Source organism: Cebus imitator, unplaced genomic scaffold, assembly GCF_001604975.1.
Source record: "Cebus imitator isolate Cc_AM_T3 unplaced genomic scaffold, Cebus_imitator-1.0 Scaffold852, whole genome shotgun sequence".
Taxonomy (NCBI): domain Eukaryota; kingdom Metazoa; phylum Chordata; class Mammalia; order Primates; family Cebidae; genus Cebus; species Cebus imitator.
In genome coordinates, this window is record NW_016108167.1 from 249,274 (window position 1) to 270,398 (window position 21,125).

Below are 21,125 nucleotides of genomic sequence, written 5' to 3' on the forward strand. Positions count from 1 at the left end.
TTTTTTTTTTTTTTTTTTTTGAGATGGGGGTCTCACCATGTTGCCTGTATTGCCCAGGCTGGTCTCAAACTTCTGTTCTAGCAATCTGCTCACCTCGGCCTCTCAATGTGAGCCACCATGCCCAGCCGAGACTTTTAAAGAAAAAGTCATAAATATATCTGTATGAGCCTGATAAGTATTCAGATTAGGTTATGGAGTTTAAAATGGAAAAATGCTCGCCAAATCTTTCTCTATATTCACAACCTTATCTGTGAAGTATGTTCTTGCAGAGTTCCAAGGCTAAAGAAGAGAGAGTGAATACAAGGAAGTCACTGAGAGACTTTGAAGAGACAATTATGAAAATAATTGATAAATTACCTACAGGAGGGAAACATTCATATAGTTTTGGGGATGAAAGACATCTGTTAGATTTTTGTGGTTGATTTTTAGAATATATACCTTTAGTTCAAGTGGTAGACTAGTTTCCATATTGTATACTGGGTAGCTTAATAGAATTATACATTCGTGAAGAATGTTGAGTGTTTAGCCATGTCTTTAGCCTCTAACCAAATTCAACTTTATCCATCTCAAGAAGAGAGCTATATAAACCCTTGTTTTCAAGTAGAGACTCTTACTTTACTCCAGGACTAACAGGGTATATGTTGTCCTTATACTATAGATGAACAAGGATTTGCAAGTTGAAAGATCTCCTGCCTTAGGAAAAAAGGATCTGTTATTTCTGACTGTCTTGCCTATTACTCCCCTTTCCTCCCATGTCCATAATGCTGCTTAGCTTCCTGGGGTATGAAGGATAATTCTGTACCTCAAGATGACTATTAGGTTGATTTGGCCTGTCATTCTAGCAGACAGATCACAGAGGAGAGTTGGATTTTGTAGAATATTTGAGAGACTGACTTTATTCATCACATGAAATTTGGCCTGCTTTGGAACCAGTGCTTAGTGGAGTTTAGATACTCAGGTATTCAGGCAACCTATGCCAAGGGTTTAAGACAAGTTATTCCCCACAAAATCTATCTAGATGGGAATTTGAGAAAGGTACAGCAAAGACATAACAATGGCTTAAATAAAGAAGAATTGTCCTGGAAGAGACAATGTAGTGCATGACCTGGCACTGCATCTGCTGTTGGAGGGATCAGAGATAGGTGGGATGGCTTGGAGAAGGCTTACTGTAGGACAGCTTTACAGCAGAAGGATGGAAGGAAGGAACGAACGTAAGTTGGAGATATACCAGAAGGGAAGCATGATATTTCTCACTGAAGATTAAAAAGAAGATTTCAATATAGGGGATAGCAGACAAAATTGTGGAAACAATAATATGGGGTGTTCAAGTTATAGATTACTAAAGAGTAAGATGGTTAGGTAGTTGGAATGGGACACACAAGCAGACCAGAGATCGTAAAGAACTTGGATTTGAAAGCCTTGATATTAATACAGTTGCTAGTTTCTGAGCAGAAGAATGACATCAAAATTATGCTTAAAAAGGATTATTCTTTTAGTCTTATGCTTAGGTTCAGCAAAGAATTTCCAGACTGTCCTTAGAGAGCAGGAGAAATATGGATAGTATGCTGGTCTATTTAGGGAGTTAGGGTTAATTGAATAGGTGCTAGTCTTGGGGCAAGACTTAGTCATACACTTTCAGTTAAGTGCTATTTCATTGCAAGTTCTAGATAAAGATAGGGCTATATTTGTAAAACTGGGGGTAATTGCTAGATTCACAGATAACCAACTTTGGGTACATCAGTTAGCTTTGGTGTCCTTATCAGTGCTATAGGGGTTCAGACCATTTGGTTTCTGAAGTATAGGTTATTTGCTGAAATTCTGTGATTATATGAGTATAATGTAAAAGTTGTCTCAATCAAGGAAACTTGGAGTAAAGACTCAATATGACGAAATTAAGAGGAATGAATGACAGTTCCAATGATTGGGTTCAAAAGAACATGTGCTACAAGTATAAGGTGAGAAAAATAGGGTATAATAGTAGTTCATGTGAAATAACGCTCTGAAAGTTTTAGCTGAGTGTGTATTCCATAGCCCATAGTAGTATTTTGTGGGTTCTAAACAAGTATATATGGCTTTAGGCTGAAATATTAAAAGCGTAGTGTCCAGAACAGGAGGTCATGGTTCAGCTCTGTGCTGCACTGGTGAGAACACGTGTGAAGCTTTTTTCCATTTTGAGCCTCACTTTTTAAAGAGGGTTTTGATGAACTGGAATCATCCAGTGACGAGGAGGAGGCAGGATAGCCTAGTGTTGAAGCACATGGACTCTAGAGTCTACTTGGGTTGGAATCCTGCCTTTCTCATCTACCAGCTGTGAAATCTTAATCTTTCTAAGCTTCACGTTCCTCATATATAAAATGGAGATTATAATATATATGAGACTGTAGCAAGTAATACAAGAGATAATAGCTATAAAATGCTTAGCAAATATATAATGCATTATAAGTACTTAGAAAATATGTTTTCAGTTACTTTGGCTATATACCTGGGAAGGAACACAGAAAATTTTGGTCATTCCGATTATTGTTACTACTATTAAGCATAGAAACACCACTAAAACAGTGAGGAAGCCTGGAAATAACATTATATTAAGGAATAAGCCAAACCATTGACTCTCCTGGAAGAAAGAAAACAAAGAGCCTACATAACTATCGTCAGATTCTTGAAGGGCTATGTGTAAGAGAAGCAGAAGGCTTGTTCTTTTTTTGTTCTAGAGAGTAGTGATAACCTGGAAATTGTAGAGAGACACAATTTGTTCTTTTAAAAGTTAAGACATAACTTACATATTATAAAATTTACCCTTTTAAAGTGTATAATTTAGTAGTTTTTAGTATTTCCAGAGTTGTGAGACCATCACCATGATCTAATTTCAAAACATTTTTATCACCCTGAAAGAAACTCTCTACTGCTTAGTAGTTACTGTCTATCCCTTTCTTTCCAGCTCCTGGCAACACTAATCTATTTTATATCTCTATGGATTTGCATATTCTGGACACTTCATATAAATGGAATTATATAATATTTGGTGTTTTGTATGGCTTCTTTCACTTAGCATGTTTTCAGGGTTTATCTATGTTGTAGCATGTGTCAGAATGTTATTACTTTTTATGGCCACATATTTCATTTATGGATATACTACATTTTATTTATCTATTAATCAGCTTATAGACATTTGGGTTGTTTCTACTTTTTGGCTATTATGAATAATGTTGCTATGAACATTTTTATTATGTGGGCATACATTTTCAGTTATCTTGGGTATATACCTAGGAAGGGAGGCAGAATTTGAAGAATTAAGAAAGAAAGGAAGAGCTTTCTGACAGTGGGATCCACCCACATTGAAGATTGTTCTTTTGTTGAAGTAGTGAGTCAGTAATTTCACTTAACAAATACATAGTGTTTACTATGTCCTTATTTAAAAATCCTGTCAAGTAGATGCTGTTATTACATCTCTTTTACAAAAGGGAAGTTTAGTACCTTGCCCAAGATTATACATTGAGTAAATGGTGGAGTTGGGATTGAAATCCAGGTGGTCTGATTCCAGAGTCTATACTCTTAAGAGCAGGAACAATAATAACTCCAAGCATTTATTAAATTCTCAAGACTAATCAGGCACCATGGTACATGCTTGTATTCAAGCAGAGGCTGGTGATCATCTTTTAGAAATATTTTAAAAATGATTACTTAATTGGATAGAAATTAAATTTCTTGAATTACAAGGTTCTGTTATTCCAAGGATGGCTGGAATTGGGGGAAAGGCCAGCAACAATATCTGGCCTCAGGCTTTTAAGATGATCACAATTTGTATCAAAAAGGAAACTGTGAACATGAATGATAAGTATTATAGGAATTCAGTTAACAAGTCTTGTCAGAATGTGGTAATAAATTATATATAACTTAAAGAGATTAAGTTAAATTGTGTGTAGAAGCCTTAGAAAAGTGGAAGAATTAAAGTTTCTTGGGAAAATTGTCTCCTTTTTTAAATGTTTAGTTTCAAATAGTGGCGGGACTTATTAGGGTAGAGAGATGACTTTTAGAAAACTGAACATATGGGACTCGAGCAGTGTATTTTGGAGTCAGTTACATGAAGGTAGTTATTTTAAACCAAGTGAACAACAACAGTAATGAATGCATATGAGGGAAACAGCAGTGCAGCCCAGACTTAAACATTAAGGTGGCTATAATAGATGGGGAAGAAGGAGAAGAGAAATCAGCTATCCAGACTAAGACTTCACTGGGCTTTGAGATGGACAGACGGAGTCATAGAAGCCAAGGTAAAATGATTAAAATGGTGCGTGGAGTGGCAGTTCTCCCAGTAGGAGAGAGAATTTTCTTATGAAGTCTCAGATGAGACCACTGAACTTGACACAGGGAAGTAATTGTTCTTAGAAAACAGTTTCTAAGCAGTAATTAGAATTGAAGTTTTGTTGCAGAGGGATAAGTAAGAAGCAGATGGAAAAGAAAGAGAAATATCTGAAATTAGGCTACAGTCATAGAAGGTTAGTTGTGAAAGAAGAATTTAGAAAGGGAAATGGGACTTCATGAAAATGTAGGTTAAAGAGACTTGTATATGTTTTAAGGTAAAAGTAAAGAACTAAGCTGGTGTCCAGCCCTCTAGAACATTTTAAATAGAAATCAAATCTTTATTATATTAATACTAACAGTAGGTCTAGTTTCAAATAAAGCCAATATGTGGTTCTGTACATGGGCTTTAGGAGAGTAAGTATGTTGTTCCTCGTATCTAAGTATTATCCCATTTAGAGGAAAACTCGATAAGTCCTTCTTCACAGTGGCTTAAATGCCCCAACTGATCCACACAGTTACAGCTCTCATCTATTTTCTGTTGCTGCAGGTCTCCTTGCTGTTCCTCAGATATGCCAGCGCTGCTCTCTCAGCAGATGCCTTTGCATCTGCTGCTCACTTTCTCTTGAATGTGTTTCCCTAAGATGCCTGAATGATTACTCTCACCTTATTCAGGTCTCAACTCAAGTATTACCTTCTCAGTGAAGGCCTTCTCTGATTTTCCTGTTTTAAACTGAGACACTTCTCTTTACTCACCCCACATTCCCATCCCCAACTCCATTCCTTCCTGTTTTATTTTTTTTTCATAGCACTTAACTCTGTCTAACATGGCATCTTTTACTTAGTAATTTTGTTTTCTTCTTCCCCTATTAGAATTTCAACTCCGTAAGTGCAAGACTTTTTCTAGTACTAGAAAAATGCCTGGTGCATAATAGTATTATTATGTATTATTACTAATATTACATATTAGTAAGTGTACTAATTGTTGCATGAATGAATGATTTTAATATTCTTTGTGGAAACTAATAGGTTTGATTTCCTATCAGAAACCGATTATTATTAATAAGCATACTGGATGGTATTTATAGAATTAAGCTTCATATATTCTTTACTCAGAGGTTGGCAAACTTTTTCTGTAAAGTGCCGGAGAGTAATTACTTTTGCAGGCTTTGTGGTCTCATTACAGCAACTTGCCCTGTTGTTATAGTGCAAAATCAGCTATAGACCATCTATCAATGAATGAGCATGGCTATGTTTCAGTAATACTATGGACACTGAAATTTGAATTTTATATAATTTTGAAATGTCAGAAAATATCCTTCTTTTGTTTTTTTCTTAATCATTTAAAAACGTAAAAACTATTCTTAGTTCACAGGCCAAACAAAAACAGGCAGTGGTCCAAATTAGACTTGCAAACTGTACTTTGCCAATCTCTGCTTTTACTGATTTCTTAGATATATCTTAGTTAAAACTTATTTTTCCATATACTTAATAGGGAAAAGCAATGTGAATTAAGCTATAGAAACAAATAATTTAGAAATATATCTGTTTAGCTTTAGAAACTTCCATTTTGCTTCATTTTTGTTTTCCTGGGAACTTATATTTCCATCATGTTTATGATGCTACCATTTAAATGAGTTTGCATCCTCTTAGCGTGTGCCACATGATAGTGTTGGGAGTGGTGTAATAGTTCAGGAGCGAAGCTGGGCAAAGCCTACCCAGGTTTAAAAATTTGCCATGATTTAAAAGGTGCATAATTCCCATATGGGAGAATCAAGAGTCGTCTAATAATGCCCAGAGGACTGCACTGGAAATGAGAACTGTGTTGCAGTTTTTAACATCATTCATAACACATTTCTTGAATAAGCCGCAGTGCTTTTAATAATATCTCAGAGTTAACTTTAGCTATGCTACATTGGCACTTTTTGCTCCTCCACTTAAAATAACAAACACAAGAAACTATTCTCAAATCAAGCTGTGATTTGGATAGGGCATTGCATTTTCCTCAGTAAGCACAAAGAAGAGAGAAAAAAAGCAAAACTTTTTTTTTTTTTTAATTGAGATGGAATCTTGCTGTCACTTGGGCTGGAGTGCAGTGGTGCAGTCTCGGCTCACTGTAACCTCCGCCTCCTGGGTTCAAGCAGTTCTCATGCCTCAGCCTCCTGAGTAGCTGGGATTACAAGTGTGCGCCACCAGGCCAGGCTAATTTTTGTATTTTTAGTAGAGCCGAGGTTTCACCGTGTTGGCCAGGCCGGTCTTAAATTCCTGACCTCAGATAATCTCCCCACTTCTGCCTCCCAAAGTGCTGGGATTATAGGCATGACCATGCTTGGCCCACTTGCAAAACTTTTTAATATTTATAAGGTTTTTTATATACTTGATTTTGTTCAGTTCTCACAATAATCTTCTGATGTAGGTGGCCTTATTAACTATTTACAGTGTGAGAGAATGGTTAGTCAGTGAGGATAAGTAACTTGTCCAAGGTCACAACGCTAGGACTCCAAACAAGACCCTCTGACCTTCTTAGGTAAGACTCCTCATGGTTACCTACATGCCATGTTTGGTTTCAGTGCTGTGAACTTTCTTCACTGCCTATTGGTCTCCAGTTTCACCTACTCATGAAGATGCCCAGAGCCCTAGCTGCTCCTGGTTCTGCCATGCTTCTCTTACACAGCTCTGTGAGGGGTGAAGAGCCTGTCGCCAGTTACCTCACTAACACTGTAGCTATTCACCAGCCCTGTTTTCTCCTCTAGCCATTTTAGCTACTATGCAATTCTGCGTATGTTCTATCTTAGTTTCTTAATATCTGGCCTGCCTTCTCTTCTCAGTAACTGTGACCCCTGCAGAGCTTACCTTGCCATCAGTGGTTAATGAAAGGTCTTGGATATGACTGTCAAAGACAAAAGCACTCATGACCTCAGAGTTTCAGGTCAGAGTGATTAGGAAAATCAGGACACTAGGGCTTGGGCACAGGAAGAGCTGGTTTTTGAGGGGGAGATTTCAAGTTTGGTTTAAATGTGTAATCTTTGAGGTAATGATGGAACAGCCTACTAGATGCAGTTTTTTAGTCCCTGAAAGCTAAAACAAGGAATATGAATCACATATTTGGGGCACCAGCCAAATAGCAGCATTTATAGTTAGAATCAAAGTCTTTGTGTTTCTTAATTTAAATGCTTCTCAGAGATTCCATTTTAAAAACTTGGTTATGAAAATGGAGACTTATCATGCCTTTTTGATACTGTTCAGAGAAAATTTTCATAAATATTATACACAGTTTGAAATGGTTGTGCATCTCATGAATCAAGGGGTGGCATATAAAAAGGTTTCTCAGTGCCCCGATGTGGAGAATATCACAGATTATTATTCTTCAGTTGTTTTCCTCCTTTACTTTGGTGTTTATATGGTATCTTAGATATTTTATGTTATTTTAATTGTATTTTGTGCCTTTTTATTTGGTTAAAAAATGCCTACTACTTAATATTAACAGATTTTTAAATATCCCTTTGAACCCTTCCCCATTTCTGTACCTCCTTTCCCTTTTTCTGTTGTAACATCAACCACCTGAAGATAACCCAGAAATCTAGGTATAGGCCAGTTGATGTTTCACTGGAAACGAGACAAAGAACTTACTATTTCTCAATGCTTAATTGAGGAAATTCACATGGTATCTTACATATTTTAAATTGGAGGGGATAAGAGGGCCAGGTTTATGCATTATCTTGTAGACATCTTAATCCTATCAAATGGCTTAGTCAAAATGAGAAAGATAATTTCAGGAGACAAGTAGGAACAATACTCTAAAAAAGGTGCTATTACATAATCCCAGCCTGTACACACGTGAAAAAAAGCTGTAGTGCATTTTGCCTTTGAATAGGGGTCACATTGACTGGCCATAGCAGACCCTGCTGGACCATACACCTGGTACTCTGTCTCCAAGACTTAAAAGGACATGGGAGTATGTGGTTAAGTTCTCCGAGCACTCCTTCTTCTAAAGGGGGGCAGTTTTAGAGGTGGAACCTGTAGGTCTCTTGATTCACAAGCTCGTGCTTTCTTGAATGGACTGCATTTCCTACTGTGAGCTTGTGGACTCACAAGAAGTTAGATGTTTTCATGGACTCTTCTCTTTTCTATACAGATGTCCAGAGGGCTTCTTGGGAGAATACTGTCAACATCGAGACCCCTGTGAGAAGAACCGCTGCCAGAATGGTGGGACTTGTGTGGCCCAGGCCATGCTGGGGAAAGCGACATGCCGATGCGCCTCCGGGTTCACAGGAGAGGACTGCCAGTACTCGACATCTCACCCCTGCTTTGTGTCTCGCCCCTGTCTGAATGGTGGCACATGCCATATGCTCAGCCGGGGTACCTATGAGTGCACCTGCCAAGTTGGGTTTACAGGTAACTAATAGAATTAAAGCCTGTGCTTTCCTATCCTCAGCAGATACCTTTACTTAGCGTCTTTTAGATCATAGTGTCTGGTCATTAAGACTGCCCCAGCTCTGGTGCACATTTAAATTAATGATAAGGAACTGGGATGTTCCATACAACTATCCCTAACTTCCTTTGAGAGTTTTAACGGGCAGAGAAAGAGAAAGAAAAAGGACCAAATAAATACTTTGACTGCTTAAAGTATATATGTCAGGGCCAGGTACAGTGGCACACACCTGCAATCCCAGCATTTTGGCAGGCCAAGGCAGGAGGACCACTTTAAGCCAGGAGTTTGAGACCAGCCTGGGAAACATGGCAAGACCCCATCTCTTCAAAAGATAAGAATACGAATAAAACAAAATTAGCCACATATGGTGGTGTGCTCCTGTAGTCCTAATTACTTGGGAGACTGAAGTGGGAGAATTGCTTGAGCCCGGGAGTTTGAGGCTGCAGTGAGCTATGATCGCACCACTGCACTCCAGCCTGGGTGACAGAGTGAGATCCTGTCTCAAAAAAAAGTATGTATGTTTAGATGGGGAATCAGAGTTACTTCACTAAGAGAAAGAAGTACACTGTCATCAGAGGAAAAGTTGCCGATGTTATTGACTGCTTACTTTTAGAAATCTCCCTCCTTACACATTTAGGGCACTGGATTTTCTGGTTTTCTGAACCCTGTTCCTTTTGGTTCTTCATTGCCTTGTTCTTATCCATTAAATGTTTGTGCTTCCTGGAACACTGTTTTGCACCCTCTTTTGAGCCCCATCATAGCTCTCCTGAGGGAATTTCACGTCTTTAATTGCTTCCATTGCCGCTATCTTCATCAGTTGCTGATGAATCTCACTGTCACTCCCTTAGCTCCACCCAGCCCTGACATTCATGTTCTCCTTGGAGATATTCTACAGGTGCCTTCAGCTCACCATGTTGATAGAAATATGTAGCAACACTCTACACCCCAGATATCCAAGCTGGAAACTCCCTGTCGCTTGTTCTTACCTCACTTCAACTCAGTCACCCAACCTAACCTCTGAATTGCTTCTCACCTGTCTATTCCTCCTGTATCCTCTGCTGCCCTGTAGTTGAGGGCCATGTTATCTCTCATCTGGACTTCTGAAGTAGTTTCTGAATAGGTTTCCTTGCCTTTATTCTCTCCTCATCTCAGTCCCCCATGATGTTGCTACATCTTTAATTATAAATGCAAATATTCCAACAATCTCACCTGCTTACAATGTCTAATATTTTTCATTATCCATAGAATAAACTGAAAACTCTTGTACATGGCGTCTATAGCTCTTTACAACCTAAGCTTTACATCATTTTGTGGCCTGACCTCCCCACAAGCATCTAGGCCTGGTCACACCAAATTCTCCACATTTCCTGAAAATGTCATACTTGTCATCGCCTCTGTACAGTTACACATCCTTTTGCCTGGAATGCCCTTTTCTACAATTGGTGATTGTCCAATGCTATTTAAAACTGTGTCTTAGTGACCCCTTCATGATTTCTTTAGGCAGTTGGCCTCTAAGTTTTATTATTTTTATGCATCACATTTTGTTGTAATTTTTTACACATCTCTCACCTGAATAGATTGTGGGTTTTTCTAGGTGGGTCTGAGCTTTATTCAAAAGTGTTTATTAAATTAGAAAAGGGGAAACGTTCTTCATTTTTTCTCCCACAATAAGCTCTAAACCAAGAGTTCCATGAATGCAATAAGCAAAAAGATGAAAAATGTGGTCAGAAAACGATACTGAATCAGTTAGTGTAGAGGACACCGTTATATTAATTTTTCATTGCATTAGTCAGCGTTCTCTAGAGGGACAGAACTAATGGAAGATATGTGTGTGTGTGTGTGTGTATATATATATATATATATAGAGAGAGAGAGAGAGAGAGAGAGAGAGAGAGAGGGAGGGAGGGAGAGAGAGAGGGAGAGAGAGCGCAGAGTTTAAGTATTAATCCACATGATCACAAGGTCCCACAGTAGGCTGTCTGCAGGCTGAGGAACAAGGAGAACCAGTCTGAGTTCCAAAACCGAAAAATTTGAGGTTATATTTGAAGGCAGGAAGCATCCAGCACGGGAGAAAGATGCAGGCTGAGAGGCTAGGCCAGTCGCACTTTGTCACATTTTTCTGCCTGCTTTATATTTGCTGACAGCTGATTCGATGGTGCCCATCCAGATTAGGGATCAGTCTGTCTTCCCTAGCCCGCTGACTCAAATGTTAATATCTTTTGGCAACACCATCACAGACACACCCAAGATCAGTACTTTGTATCCTTCAATTCAATCAAGTTGACAGTTTTAACCATTACAAGTCTGCCCTTTGTCAATTTGAACTCATACACATCTCCTGAGATCATACGTAATCTTCAAATAATGACAATAGTAAGGTCATAATTATGCCTAACATAGTATAGCTATTCTTCATACAACCGGAAATGCACCAATCCCCAACCTAAATACTTTAAGTTAACAATACTTAAATGCTGATGTGAAGTCAATAAATCTTATGTCACATGATAAAGAAGAAAGGAAATAAAATGAAGATATTTTCTTAGTACAAGTGTGTACTTGCATAGACATGTTGTTAACAAAAGAAGGAGGGAAATACTCAGGACAATTACACTACTTCTTTCTGCAGCTGGTCATGTGGTAGTAGCTGGTATTGATGACTACCTTCTTCTACTACCCATTCTGTATTCCCTTTGCCTTCAGCAAGCACCTCAGCAGTCATGATGTTTTTCCTTGTGAAGAGGCCCAAACCTTTATTCCTGAGGGATTGGGCTGTTGTAATTTCCCATTGACTTTAATCACAGGGCATGGTAATACTAAGAGGCCCTAATGGATCTCCTGTATTCTATGTATACTCTTCCTTAACTCCATTGTGGAGTAGTAGACTGATTTCATCTTGATAGCCTGGGTCAGTTACCCCAGCCAACACGGTAACTCTCTTCTTCTTAGCTTGTTGAGTTAAAGGTAGGAGGAACCCAAAGTGTCCTGGTGGCAACCTTAACTTCCAGTTTAATGGAATCGCTGTTGTGTCTCCTGGTGGCAGCGTTCCTCCCTCCGGAACTAAGACCTCTAGGCCAGCAGAGCTGTCGCAGGAACAGGAAGCAAAAATTTTGCTGTTGGATCACTAGGGGCAGTGGTGAGTGGTGCCATGTCCACTTCCACCCCTTGATTCCTGGACCTATAAATCCTGGCCATGGTAGGAACAGTAGTATATATTGGATGCTGATTCAGAGCATACACAGCCTTCTTGAGAACTTTGCCCCAGCCCTGCAAAATATTGTCACCTAGTTGGCATTGTAATTGTGACTGCAAAAGGCCATTCCATCGTTTTGTCAATCCAGCTGCTTCGAGATGATTGGGAACATGGTAAGACCAGTGAATTCCATGAGCATGAGCCCACTGCTACACTTTTTTAGCTGTGAAGTGAGTGCCTTGGTCAGAGGCAATGGTGTGTGAAATACCATGATGGTGGATAAGACATTCTTTGAGTCTGCAACTAGTAGTCTTGGCAGAAGCATTGTGTGCAGGATAGGCAAACATGTATCTGGAGTAGGTGTTTATTCCATTGAGGACAAACCTCTTCCCTTTCCATGATGGAAGAAGTCCAATATAATCAACCTGTCACCAGGTAGCTGGCTGATCACCCTGAGGAGTAGTGCCATATTAAGAGCTCAGTGTTGGTTTTTGTTGCTGGCAAATTGGGCACTCAGCAGTGGCATTAGCCAGGTCAGCTTTCCACTGGCCTGTCTCGCCTTCCACACTGGGAAGGTGGAGCACAAGCACACGTGTTAGGACTGGAAAGATGGTGAACTATGCCTCAGCAGGGCGAAGGTACGTAGTGATCCTGATGTGCAAATTGGTCATCTGACCTGCTTGTAGGGGCCAAATATTAATCCAACCATCTAGTAATTGGTTCCCTGTGAAGTTTCTCTCTGGATAGCTGGCACTCTTGCAAAACCCCCATTTTCAGTAGAGCTGAATTTACTGTATTGGTCCATTTTCACACTGCTGATAAAACAGAGGTTTAATTGGACTAACAGTTCCGCTTGGCTGGGGAGGCCTCAGAACTATGGTGGGAGGCAAAACGCACTTCTTACTTGGTGGTGGCAGGAGAAAATTAGGATGAAGCAAAAGTGGAAACCCCTGATACATCCGTCACATCTCATGAGACTTATTCACTATCACCAGAATAGCATGGGAAAGACCAGCTCCCATAATTCAGTTACCTACCCCTGGGTCTCTCCCATAACATGTGGGAGTTCTGGGAGATACAATTCAAGTTGAGATTGGGGTGGGGACACAGCCAAACCATATCATTCATCAAAACATGTTGGTGGGAATAGAGGGTAGTTACGATGATCCATTATCTCCATCGTGACTATGATAGCATTGATGATGTAAGTCATTGAAAATACTTGGTGGTTGTAAGAACAATTTCTTCCTGATTGTCAACTTTGAGTTGCTTTGCTATTAGGCAAAGTGGAGGGGCACAAATCCATTTAAAATATTTTAATTCTGACTGGTGGAAATGACAGTAATGCCTTCTTCATAATTAAAATATCTCTCTGAAATGGTCCCCAAATCAAAGCTTCTTCTTTTGCCATTAAAAGGGATCTCTTCTTGGTATTTTGTAAGGTTCTGATCATCTTTTATACATTTGCTACTTTTGTCTGTCACTTTAGGAATCATCACAGATCAAGGTCATCCTTTTAGTTTTTATGGTAGCTCTGTACCTCAGTGAGACCTTACTAGCTCATTTCTACTCAGAGGTGAAGAAGCAGAGGGAGAAAGTTAATGCCTATGCATAATATGTATGGAAACCAAATTCAGGGTATGTTTTTTTTTTGTTGTTGTTGTTGTTGTTGGAGTCTCACTCTGTCGCACAGTACAGTGGCGCAGCCTTGGCTCTCTGCAAACTCTATTTCTCGGATTCAAGTGATTCTTGTGCCTCAGCCTCCAGAGTTGCTGGAATTACAGGAATGCACTATGAAGCCCAGCTAATTTCTGTATTTTTAGTAGAGATGGGGTTTCGTCATGTAGCCAAGGCTGGTCTCAAACTACTGACCTCAAGTGATCTGCCTGCCTTGGCCTCTCAAAGTGCTGGGATTACAGGTGTGAGCCACCGCTTCTGGCCCAGGGATCTTTCTGTTTCACTAGTGGGCACCACTGTGATATTCACACTCACCAGAAGTGAGCATTTATATCTTTTCTCCTCTGTAAATAGGTACCTCTTAGTGACATGAGTGGAAAGACAGGAAGAAGAATTACAGTTCTTTGATTTTATGCCTTAGCTCTCTGAGATGTATATGGTGCTCCTAAATTAGTATTACACTTTTCTGCTTTGATTTGACATTCCTTGATAGGCAGAGAACACTTGTCTGTGCTCATGTCTCATGTCACCTCTTTTTCCCTTATGGAAAACCTCTTGTGTCTTCCATTTACCCTTCAATAAGGACAGAGATTTAGATATATTCCTAGATTTGTTAATGCTCAATTGATTGTTAACAATTGAGCATTAACAAATTCAAGTTCTCCTCTCTTTAGTTTAAATAATAAACGACATAGGCTAATGAAAACAAAAAGCCAGCTATGTGAATATCAAATTTACTAGTTCTGTGAGGATATTGTTTTTCTCTTTCTTTTTTTACCTCAAAGAATATACTTTGCTTCCCCTGGCATCATGATTTAGTCTTCAACCCATCAGAGTTCCTGCTACTGTTGGTACTTTCCTACTTGAGAAAGTCCACAGAGTGCCTTCTAGACCTCTGTCCTCCTGACATCTTCTATTTCATTTGATATCTAGGAACTCAGAGGCCCTTCATCATTTTCAAACACATCAAGTTATATTTATGGCAAGACCACAATTAATAAAATGTTTCCCAGAATATATGTGTTACATTTAGAGGAAACAGAAGTAGTATTGACTTGTTTCTATCACCAAAGAGGTCTATTTAGTAACTATATTTTGTGGGAATTTTATCCATTCAACAGACATGATTTGAGAGCATACTGTGGAGACCAAACCCTGCCAGTGTAGCAGGTGGTATAATGTGTCTATGTTTGTTATATAATGTGTCTATGTTGATGTGTCTATGTTTGCACACGTGTGTATATGTGTGGGGGGCACTAAGGATGACTTTACAGAGGTTGGAACTTTTGAGCAGAGTTGCCAAGATGAGTGAGAGTTCACTAGGAAAACAGAAAGGAAGTTGATATTTCAAACAGAGAAGCAGCATATGCAGAGACAAAGAGCTCTGAGAGAGTAGATGGATCCAGATTCCTGTTGCTGATAGCATTGTGCAAGATTCTGCTTCAATATGACTAACCTACAGTTTCCTCCAGGTGCTCTACACACTGAGTCCTTGTGTCTTGGCTGAGTGTGTTGGAGAGTTTCCGGAGAGAGCTCTGTGTCAGATGGCCTTGAGGACACTCCAATTTGGCCTTCTGTAAAATTCAGAGTTGAAGTCTTCTCCATGCAAGAGCTCCCTGCTGTCACCTATTGGTTGGAAGATGAGGTGTTGAGGATGGGGCCAGCTTCTGTTTCTGTGGCTAGTACTGAGTTCTGTTATCCTTCCTTTAGGTAAACTATGCCAATGGACTGATGCCTGCCTGTCTCATCCCTGTGCAAATGGAAGCACCTGTACCACTGTGGCCAACCAGTTCTCCTGCAAATGCCTCACAGGCTTCACAGGGCAGAAGTGTGAGACTGATGTCAATGAGTGTGACATTCCAGGACACTGCCAGCATGGTGGCACCTGCCTCAACCTGCCTGGTTCCTACCAGTGCCAGTGCCCTCAGGGCTTCACAGGCCAGTACTGTGATAGCCCGTATGTGCCCTGTGCACCCTCCCCTTGTGCCAATGGAGGCACCTGTCGGCAGACTGGTGACTTCACTTTTGAGTGCAACTGCCTTCCAGGTAAGGAGCTCCCTAGTGTCCCAGGATTAGGGGACAAACTCCTAGCACAGGAGGTGGTGGGTGTGGCTCCGTTGCTTTTTTTAGGAAGCTTCCTAAAGCAGGGAAAAAGGGAAGTGAGAATTTTGTGTGGGGTGGGTTGCTGGTAAGGGAGGAGTTTTATGGGCCCACTGTGGTCCATAAACTGAGCAGGGGGTAATTTAGCATGTCAAGGTTTATGATGATGAGTGGCTAGAAAATTGTTTATTGTCCCTTTTGTAGAAACAGTGAGAAATAAGAGGAACAGAGCTCTGGGAAAGAGACAGGCAAGTCTGGAATGGAAAAGAACAGGATGAGAATTAGACGTTGGAAAATATGTATGGGTGGTTAATAAAGTGCTTTAAATTGAATTGACATTAACAGTGGGTGATCAGTTTTCCTATGTGCTTTCACATTTGATGGAGTGATTCATTGTTTTCTTGTTCACCTAAATGCACCCAACTGCCCTTTCATGATTTTCCCTGGGCTACTGGCCTTCACAACCCGCTCCCATGTACCCTCTCTGACTTTGGGGTAACCCTGCCCTAACTTAAAGCTAGAGAATTCTGAAACTGAGGAGGGGGTCCTGTGATAATCAATGAGCACTTTTTAATGAGCTGATAGTTGGTGTATGAGAGACTACACATGGCACAATACTTTGTTACACTCTTCACTGGTACAAGTGTCTTAGAGTGCACACACAACCCAAAGATAGAAACAAAAAGAACAGTGTCAGGGAGCTTGGGGCCTCTGGTGTTCCATGGAGAGGGAATAAGGAGCAAGCCTGGCCAATTCATTCAACTCCTTATAAAAATGATGAGGAGGCTAAAAACCAAAAATTTTGATTGGGAACAGAATATAAGCAGCTGGAGCAGATGAATTACCAAGCAACAAAGATCCTGTTTTTATACAAATATCCTTAGTACAAAAACAAAAGAAGGAAAACTGTAGGGGGGAATAATGTGCTAAGTAAGCAGAATTGCCTCAAAAAGAAGTTGTTCTAGCTACTCTTTCAGAGTGGGAATCTTAGATTCTGGTATTGTGGATATGGTTCACATATAATGGGATTGTGTGTTTTATTTTGGGGGGATTAAAGGTCATAGGTTGGGTCTCAGTGTAAAATCAACTGGTAATTTATTCATTTAATTTGGTAAAAATGTATTGACTGCCTGCTATGTTCTAGGCACCATGCTATGTATTTGGAATACAGCTATACAAAGCATTGCCACATAACTGAAATGAAAACTTTATATTATTTAACTAAGTCACAAGAACAAGCTACTTAATTGTATTACTTTTAGTTTCTCTTTTAATAAAGATGATGTCATTCTTGATACTAAATAAATGTTTATTAACATAATATTACTATCCACTTTATCTTGTAGAAGAAATAACTAAAAGGCATCTGTCTTCACGCCTGTATTTGTTTGCATTTTAAGGGTTAAAGACAGAAATAGAAATGTAAACAACTTTATTTTGAAAATATTGCAAGTGTTCTATGAGTCTGATATTCTAGTAATCTAATTGACTAGTAACCGATGTTAGTATGATTTATTGTTGAAGGCTAAATGTGTTTTTCAGTTTCAAGAAAATTACTTTTAATAGTTGCCTAGAACAAGAGGTTGATTTGGCAGCAAGATGTTGACGGGAAGTTAGAGAAGTCAATAAAGGAAGTTTTTAGCTGAGAGAGAGTGATTATTTACTCCCATAGCCTCTGCATTGTTACCCATTAGCCACGATAAGAACCTTAGGGAATTCTGAGAGTGTGTCCAGGAAAGGATCTGTCAAACTAGAATAGTATCTCCTCCTTGAGAAAGGAAATAACCAAGGATTCCACGGCTGAGAGGCTGCCAGGGCTAGTGAAATAGAGTAAGGAAATCTTGGCTGTCTCTTATTCTACTTGTAGTTTAAAGCAAGAAGACATTTATTTACTCACTAATGGGGGGAGGTGTGTGTGTGGGAGGGGAGATTAGCATGAGGGGTGGGGATGGGGAGATTTGGTGAAGAGAAAACTAACATTTTTTTTTGGTGGCTCAGGAACTATGCCAGGTACTTCCATGCTTATTAGCTCAATTACACAAAAATCTTGGGAACAGGTATCATTTTTCAAGTTTTCCCACATGAAGTAGCTGAAGTTTGAAGCTGTTAAGTGATTTACCCAAAGTTGTACAGCCAATATGTGGTTCGGCTGGGTCCTGAAACCCAGGCAGTTTATTTTCAAAGCCTTTGCTTTGTGCATCTTACTGTGCCACATGCACGTCCGCTTCCTGAAAATACTTTGTAGGTGTGTAAAACTTTTTGTTCAATGCTTTGAGCTGTTTGGGTTAAAAATATATGTTCATGTTATGAGAAAAACAAGATACTTCTAATTGTAATCAAATAGTACTTGTTATATATCAATATATATATATATATATATATATATATATATATGTATATAGCATTGATTGTGCAGATGTTTAAAAGTAGTTACATAGACGAGTTCTTACTTTTCAGGGTCCCATAATCTAAAACAGATGACTTCAGCTTTGAATAAATATGTAGAAAGAAAATTAAAGACAATTCAAAACAATAGATGATGTAGTGACACTGTGAATAAATGTTATTTATATAATTTGTAAGATTTTATGCTCCTTGTTCCTATGTCCCAGGTGGAGTTCAGAAAATATCACTTTATTTCCATAAAAGGAAATGGTGCCTAGAGATGCTTTTCTTTTAAAAAGTCATTTTCATAATGCAGTGCCCTTCCTTCCATTGCCCTTCCTTCCATTGCTCCCCATGCTTGTAAAGAGACTAAAATGTTACTTAGAGTAATAGTTACTATCTCAATGTAAATAGCACCTTATTTGAAAAGAATTATTATTTCAGTGATAAAAAAGGGGAAACAAAGTCAGCAGGAGGCAAAGTAGCTTGTTAAAGTTTTCTGCAACTCCTAAATGGTTGCTTCTACTGCATTTCACGTCTTTGCATTTCTAATTGAGGCTTACCATAACCACCCTATTTAAAATTGTAACCGTCCCCCATCCCCTTAATTACTAACCCTGGTCTACTTTTTGTTTTCTTTTTCTGTAACTCTTATCTTTTTACTATATAATTTATACCATGTAATTTACTTCATTATGTCTATTGTTTATTGTCTGTCTTTTCCAAATTCTACTGCCTCTTACCCTTTCCAGAATGAAAACTAGGATCTTTGTTTTTGTTTACTGATGTATCCCAAACACCTACAAACAGTGCCCAGTATATGCTAGGCCTGCAAATATGTATTGGCTGACTGACTGTATGTTAGTATCTCATCATAGTATTGAGAATGCAACTTTGGTCTTCTCAGTTTTTTCTTTGTATTGTGCATCCTAAACTTAGTTTAGCCTCTCCTTTTGTCCTTGTATACTCTAATATGGGATGAGAATTTTGGAGTCGTTTTCAACTCTTGAGTCAGTGAATGCCACATAACTTAGTGACTATGTTTAAATGGTTAAGTTACAATTCTTTTCTTGCAAAGGATACTGTAGTCACTGTGAATATATTTTAATATTATTGTATGACTCAGGAGGGAATTAAAACTACAAAAATGACTCATCTTGTATGACAGAAATGTTTCTTCACGGAGGGAGGAGAAAAATAACTTCAAGAGAGAACTAATAGAATCAAATCAATGAACCACATCTTATCTTCTTTTTGAATAAGTAACTGTTAGAAATCCAGACATTTCATGAACTTTCTTTATGTAAAGTCTTTAGCAGAAGCTACAGGAGGGGCACCCAGCCACAGTAATTTTAATTTAAGAACAAAATGGAATATGAAAATAAATTATTAAATCATTCACTCCCAGTATTTTTGGGTTAGGGCCAATAATGGGAAGAGAAAGAGGTAGACTAGTTTTGTGTTTGTGGCTATTTTAATAAAGTAGCACAAGTAATCAGAAAACAGTAGGCTGTTTTGAATTTACTGGCTGTGACTTATGAGTTCACAGTTTGATAGGACTGTCCTCAATGTACTTTCTTTTCTTCTTTCTTTCCCACATCTCTTTATTCCTCTGATTTTGTTTAAACCTCATGAAGAGCTCTCTGATCTTTCCTTTCCAAACAGTGAAGGCTTAGCCTTTGTAAAACACCTTTGTACTCCACAGGCTAATGGTACGTGATATCCCTATATCATTAAAGTAAAGCTTAAGCACATTTTCTGGCCTTTGTGTCTACTCTGTTGTTGCTGAGCTTAAGAACTGTTAGAAATAATTCCCTCTTGCATTTTCACACTTGGGGAATGTGACGTTCTCTTGGGTATTATGCTAATCATATTTTGGCAGATTTCTTTGGAACAGATGCAGAAATGATCATACCACTCTCCAGGGTGTATTATTTTAGCTCCTTTGACTTGGGCCCAAAGTCTGTTTTACCTGATGTTCCAGAAAGATGTTCCTGATGTCCCTCACTGTTCTCTCATGGTGGATGTTCTTGCCTATGCTGCCTCCTCTGCTTTCTATCACCCTCTTCTCTTTTTTAAATATATAACTCATTCTTAATGATTTGTGAAAGGCACTCTGTTTCACTGAAATGCCTTCTATATTCCCTACCCTCCATGTGGACTGGAGACCTTCTAAGGTCTTTTGACATCTGCATATCTCTAGCACAGTGCTTATCACGGTAATTATTTATCTGTTCACCTTTCCAAGTAGAAACTCTCATTTTAACTCCCTACCTTAGTCCCCAGCATCCCCAGCGTAGTGCCTGCCATAAAATGGAGCCTCAATGAATATTTTGAAAATGAATGAATGGACTGTGGTAAACAGAGGAGAATTCCTATATTCTACAATTTTTAAAATGTACTGAAATTATTCTCTTTGAATCCTCCTATTTATTTCTTTGACTTATTTGGTGACAAAGTTAGAAAAAAGTGGAGGAAGATATCAAGGGAAGCAGGTGTAAGCAGCGAGCTTGGGGTGGGGGTAATGGGGAGATATGTGGCACAGTCACAGGGGTCTGTGAGCTAATCTGGACTCATTCAGATAATGGAAGATGTGTGCCAAGAAAACTGGTTGGATAGGGAAAGGCCAGGAATTCCCTCTTGCATTCTCACACTTCTTTGGGGCATGAGTCATTTTCTTTTCTTTTTCTTTTTTTTTCGTGTGTGTGTGTGTGTGTGTGTGTGTGTGTGAGAGAGAGAGAGAGAGAGAGAGAGAGAGAGAGATTGAGAGAGAGAGAGAGAGGGTCTTACTCTGTCACCCAGGCTGGAGTGCAGTGGCGTGATCTTGGCTCGCTGCAACCTCCACTTCTGGGTTCAAGCTATTCTCATGTCTCAGCCTCCCAAGTAGCTGGGATTACAGGTGGCTGCCACCATGCCCAGCTAATTTTTTGTATTTTTAGTAGAGACGATGTTTTCTCCATGTTGGTCAGGTTGGCCTTGAACTCCTGACCTCAGGTGATCCACCCACCTCGGCCTCTCAAAAGTGCTGGGATTACAGGC

At 39.2% G+C, this 21,125-nt stretch overlaps 1 protein-coding gene across 1 annotated transcript in view; it reads left to right on the forward strand.

The window, feature by feature from the left end:
* Positions 1 to 20,849, forward strand: part of LOC119469809 (notch homolog 2 N-terminal-like protein C) — a 77,050-nt gene extending 56,201 nt beyond the window's left edge. The window contains 3 exon segments of the mRNA XM_037735594.1: positions 8,435 to 8,694; positions 15,312 to 15,647; positions 15,916 to 20,849. Coding sequence (XP_037591522.1) covers positions 8,435 to 8,694; positions 15,312 to 15,647; positions 15,916 to 15,986 — 667 coding nt within the window. The 3' untranslated portion in view covers positions 15,987 to 20,849.
* The last annotated feature ends 276 nt before the right edge of the window (positions 20,850 to 21,125 follow it).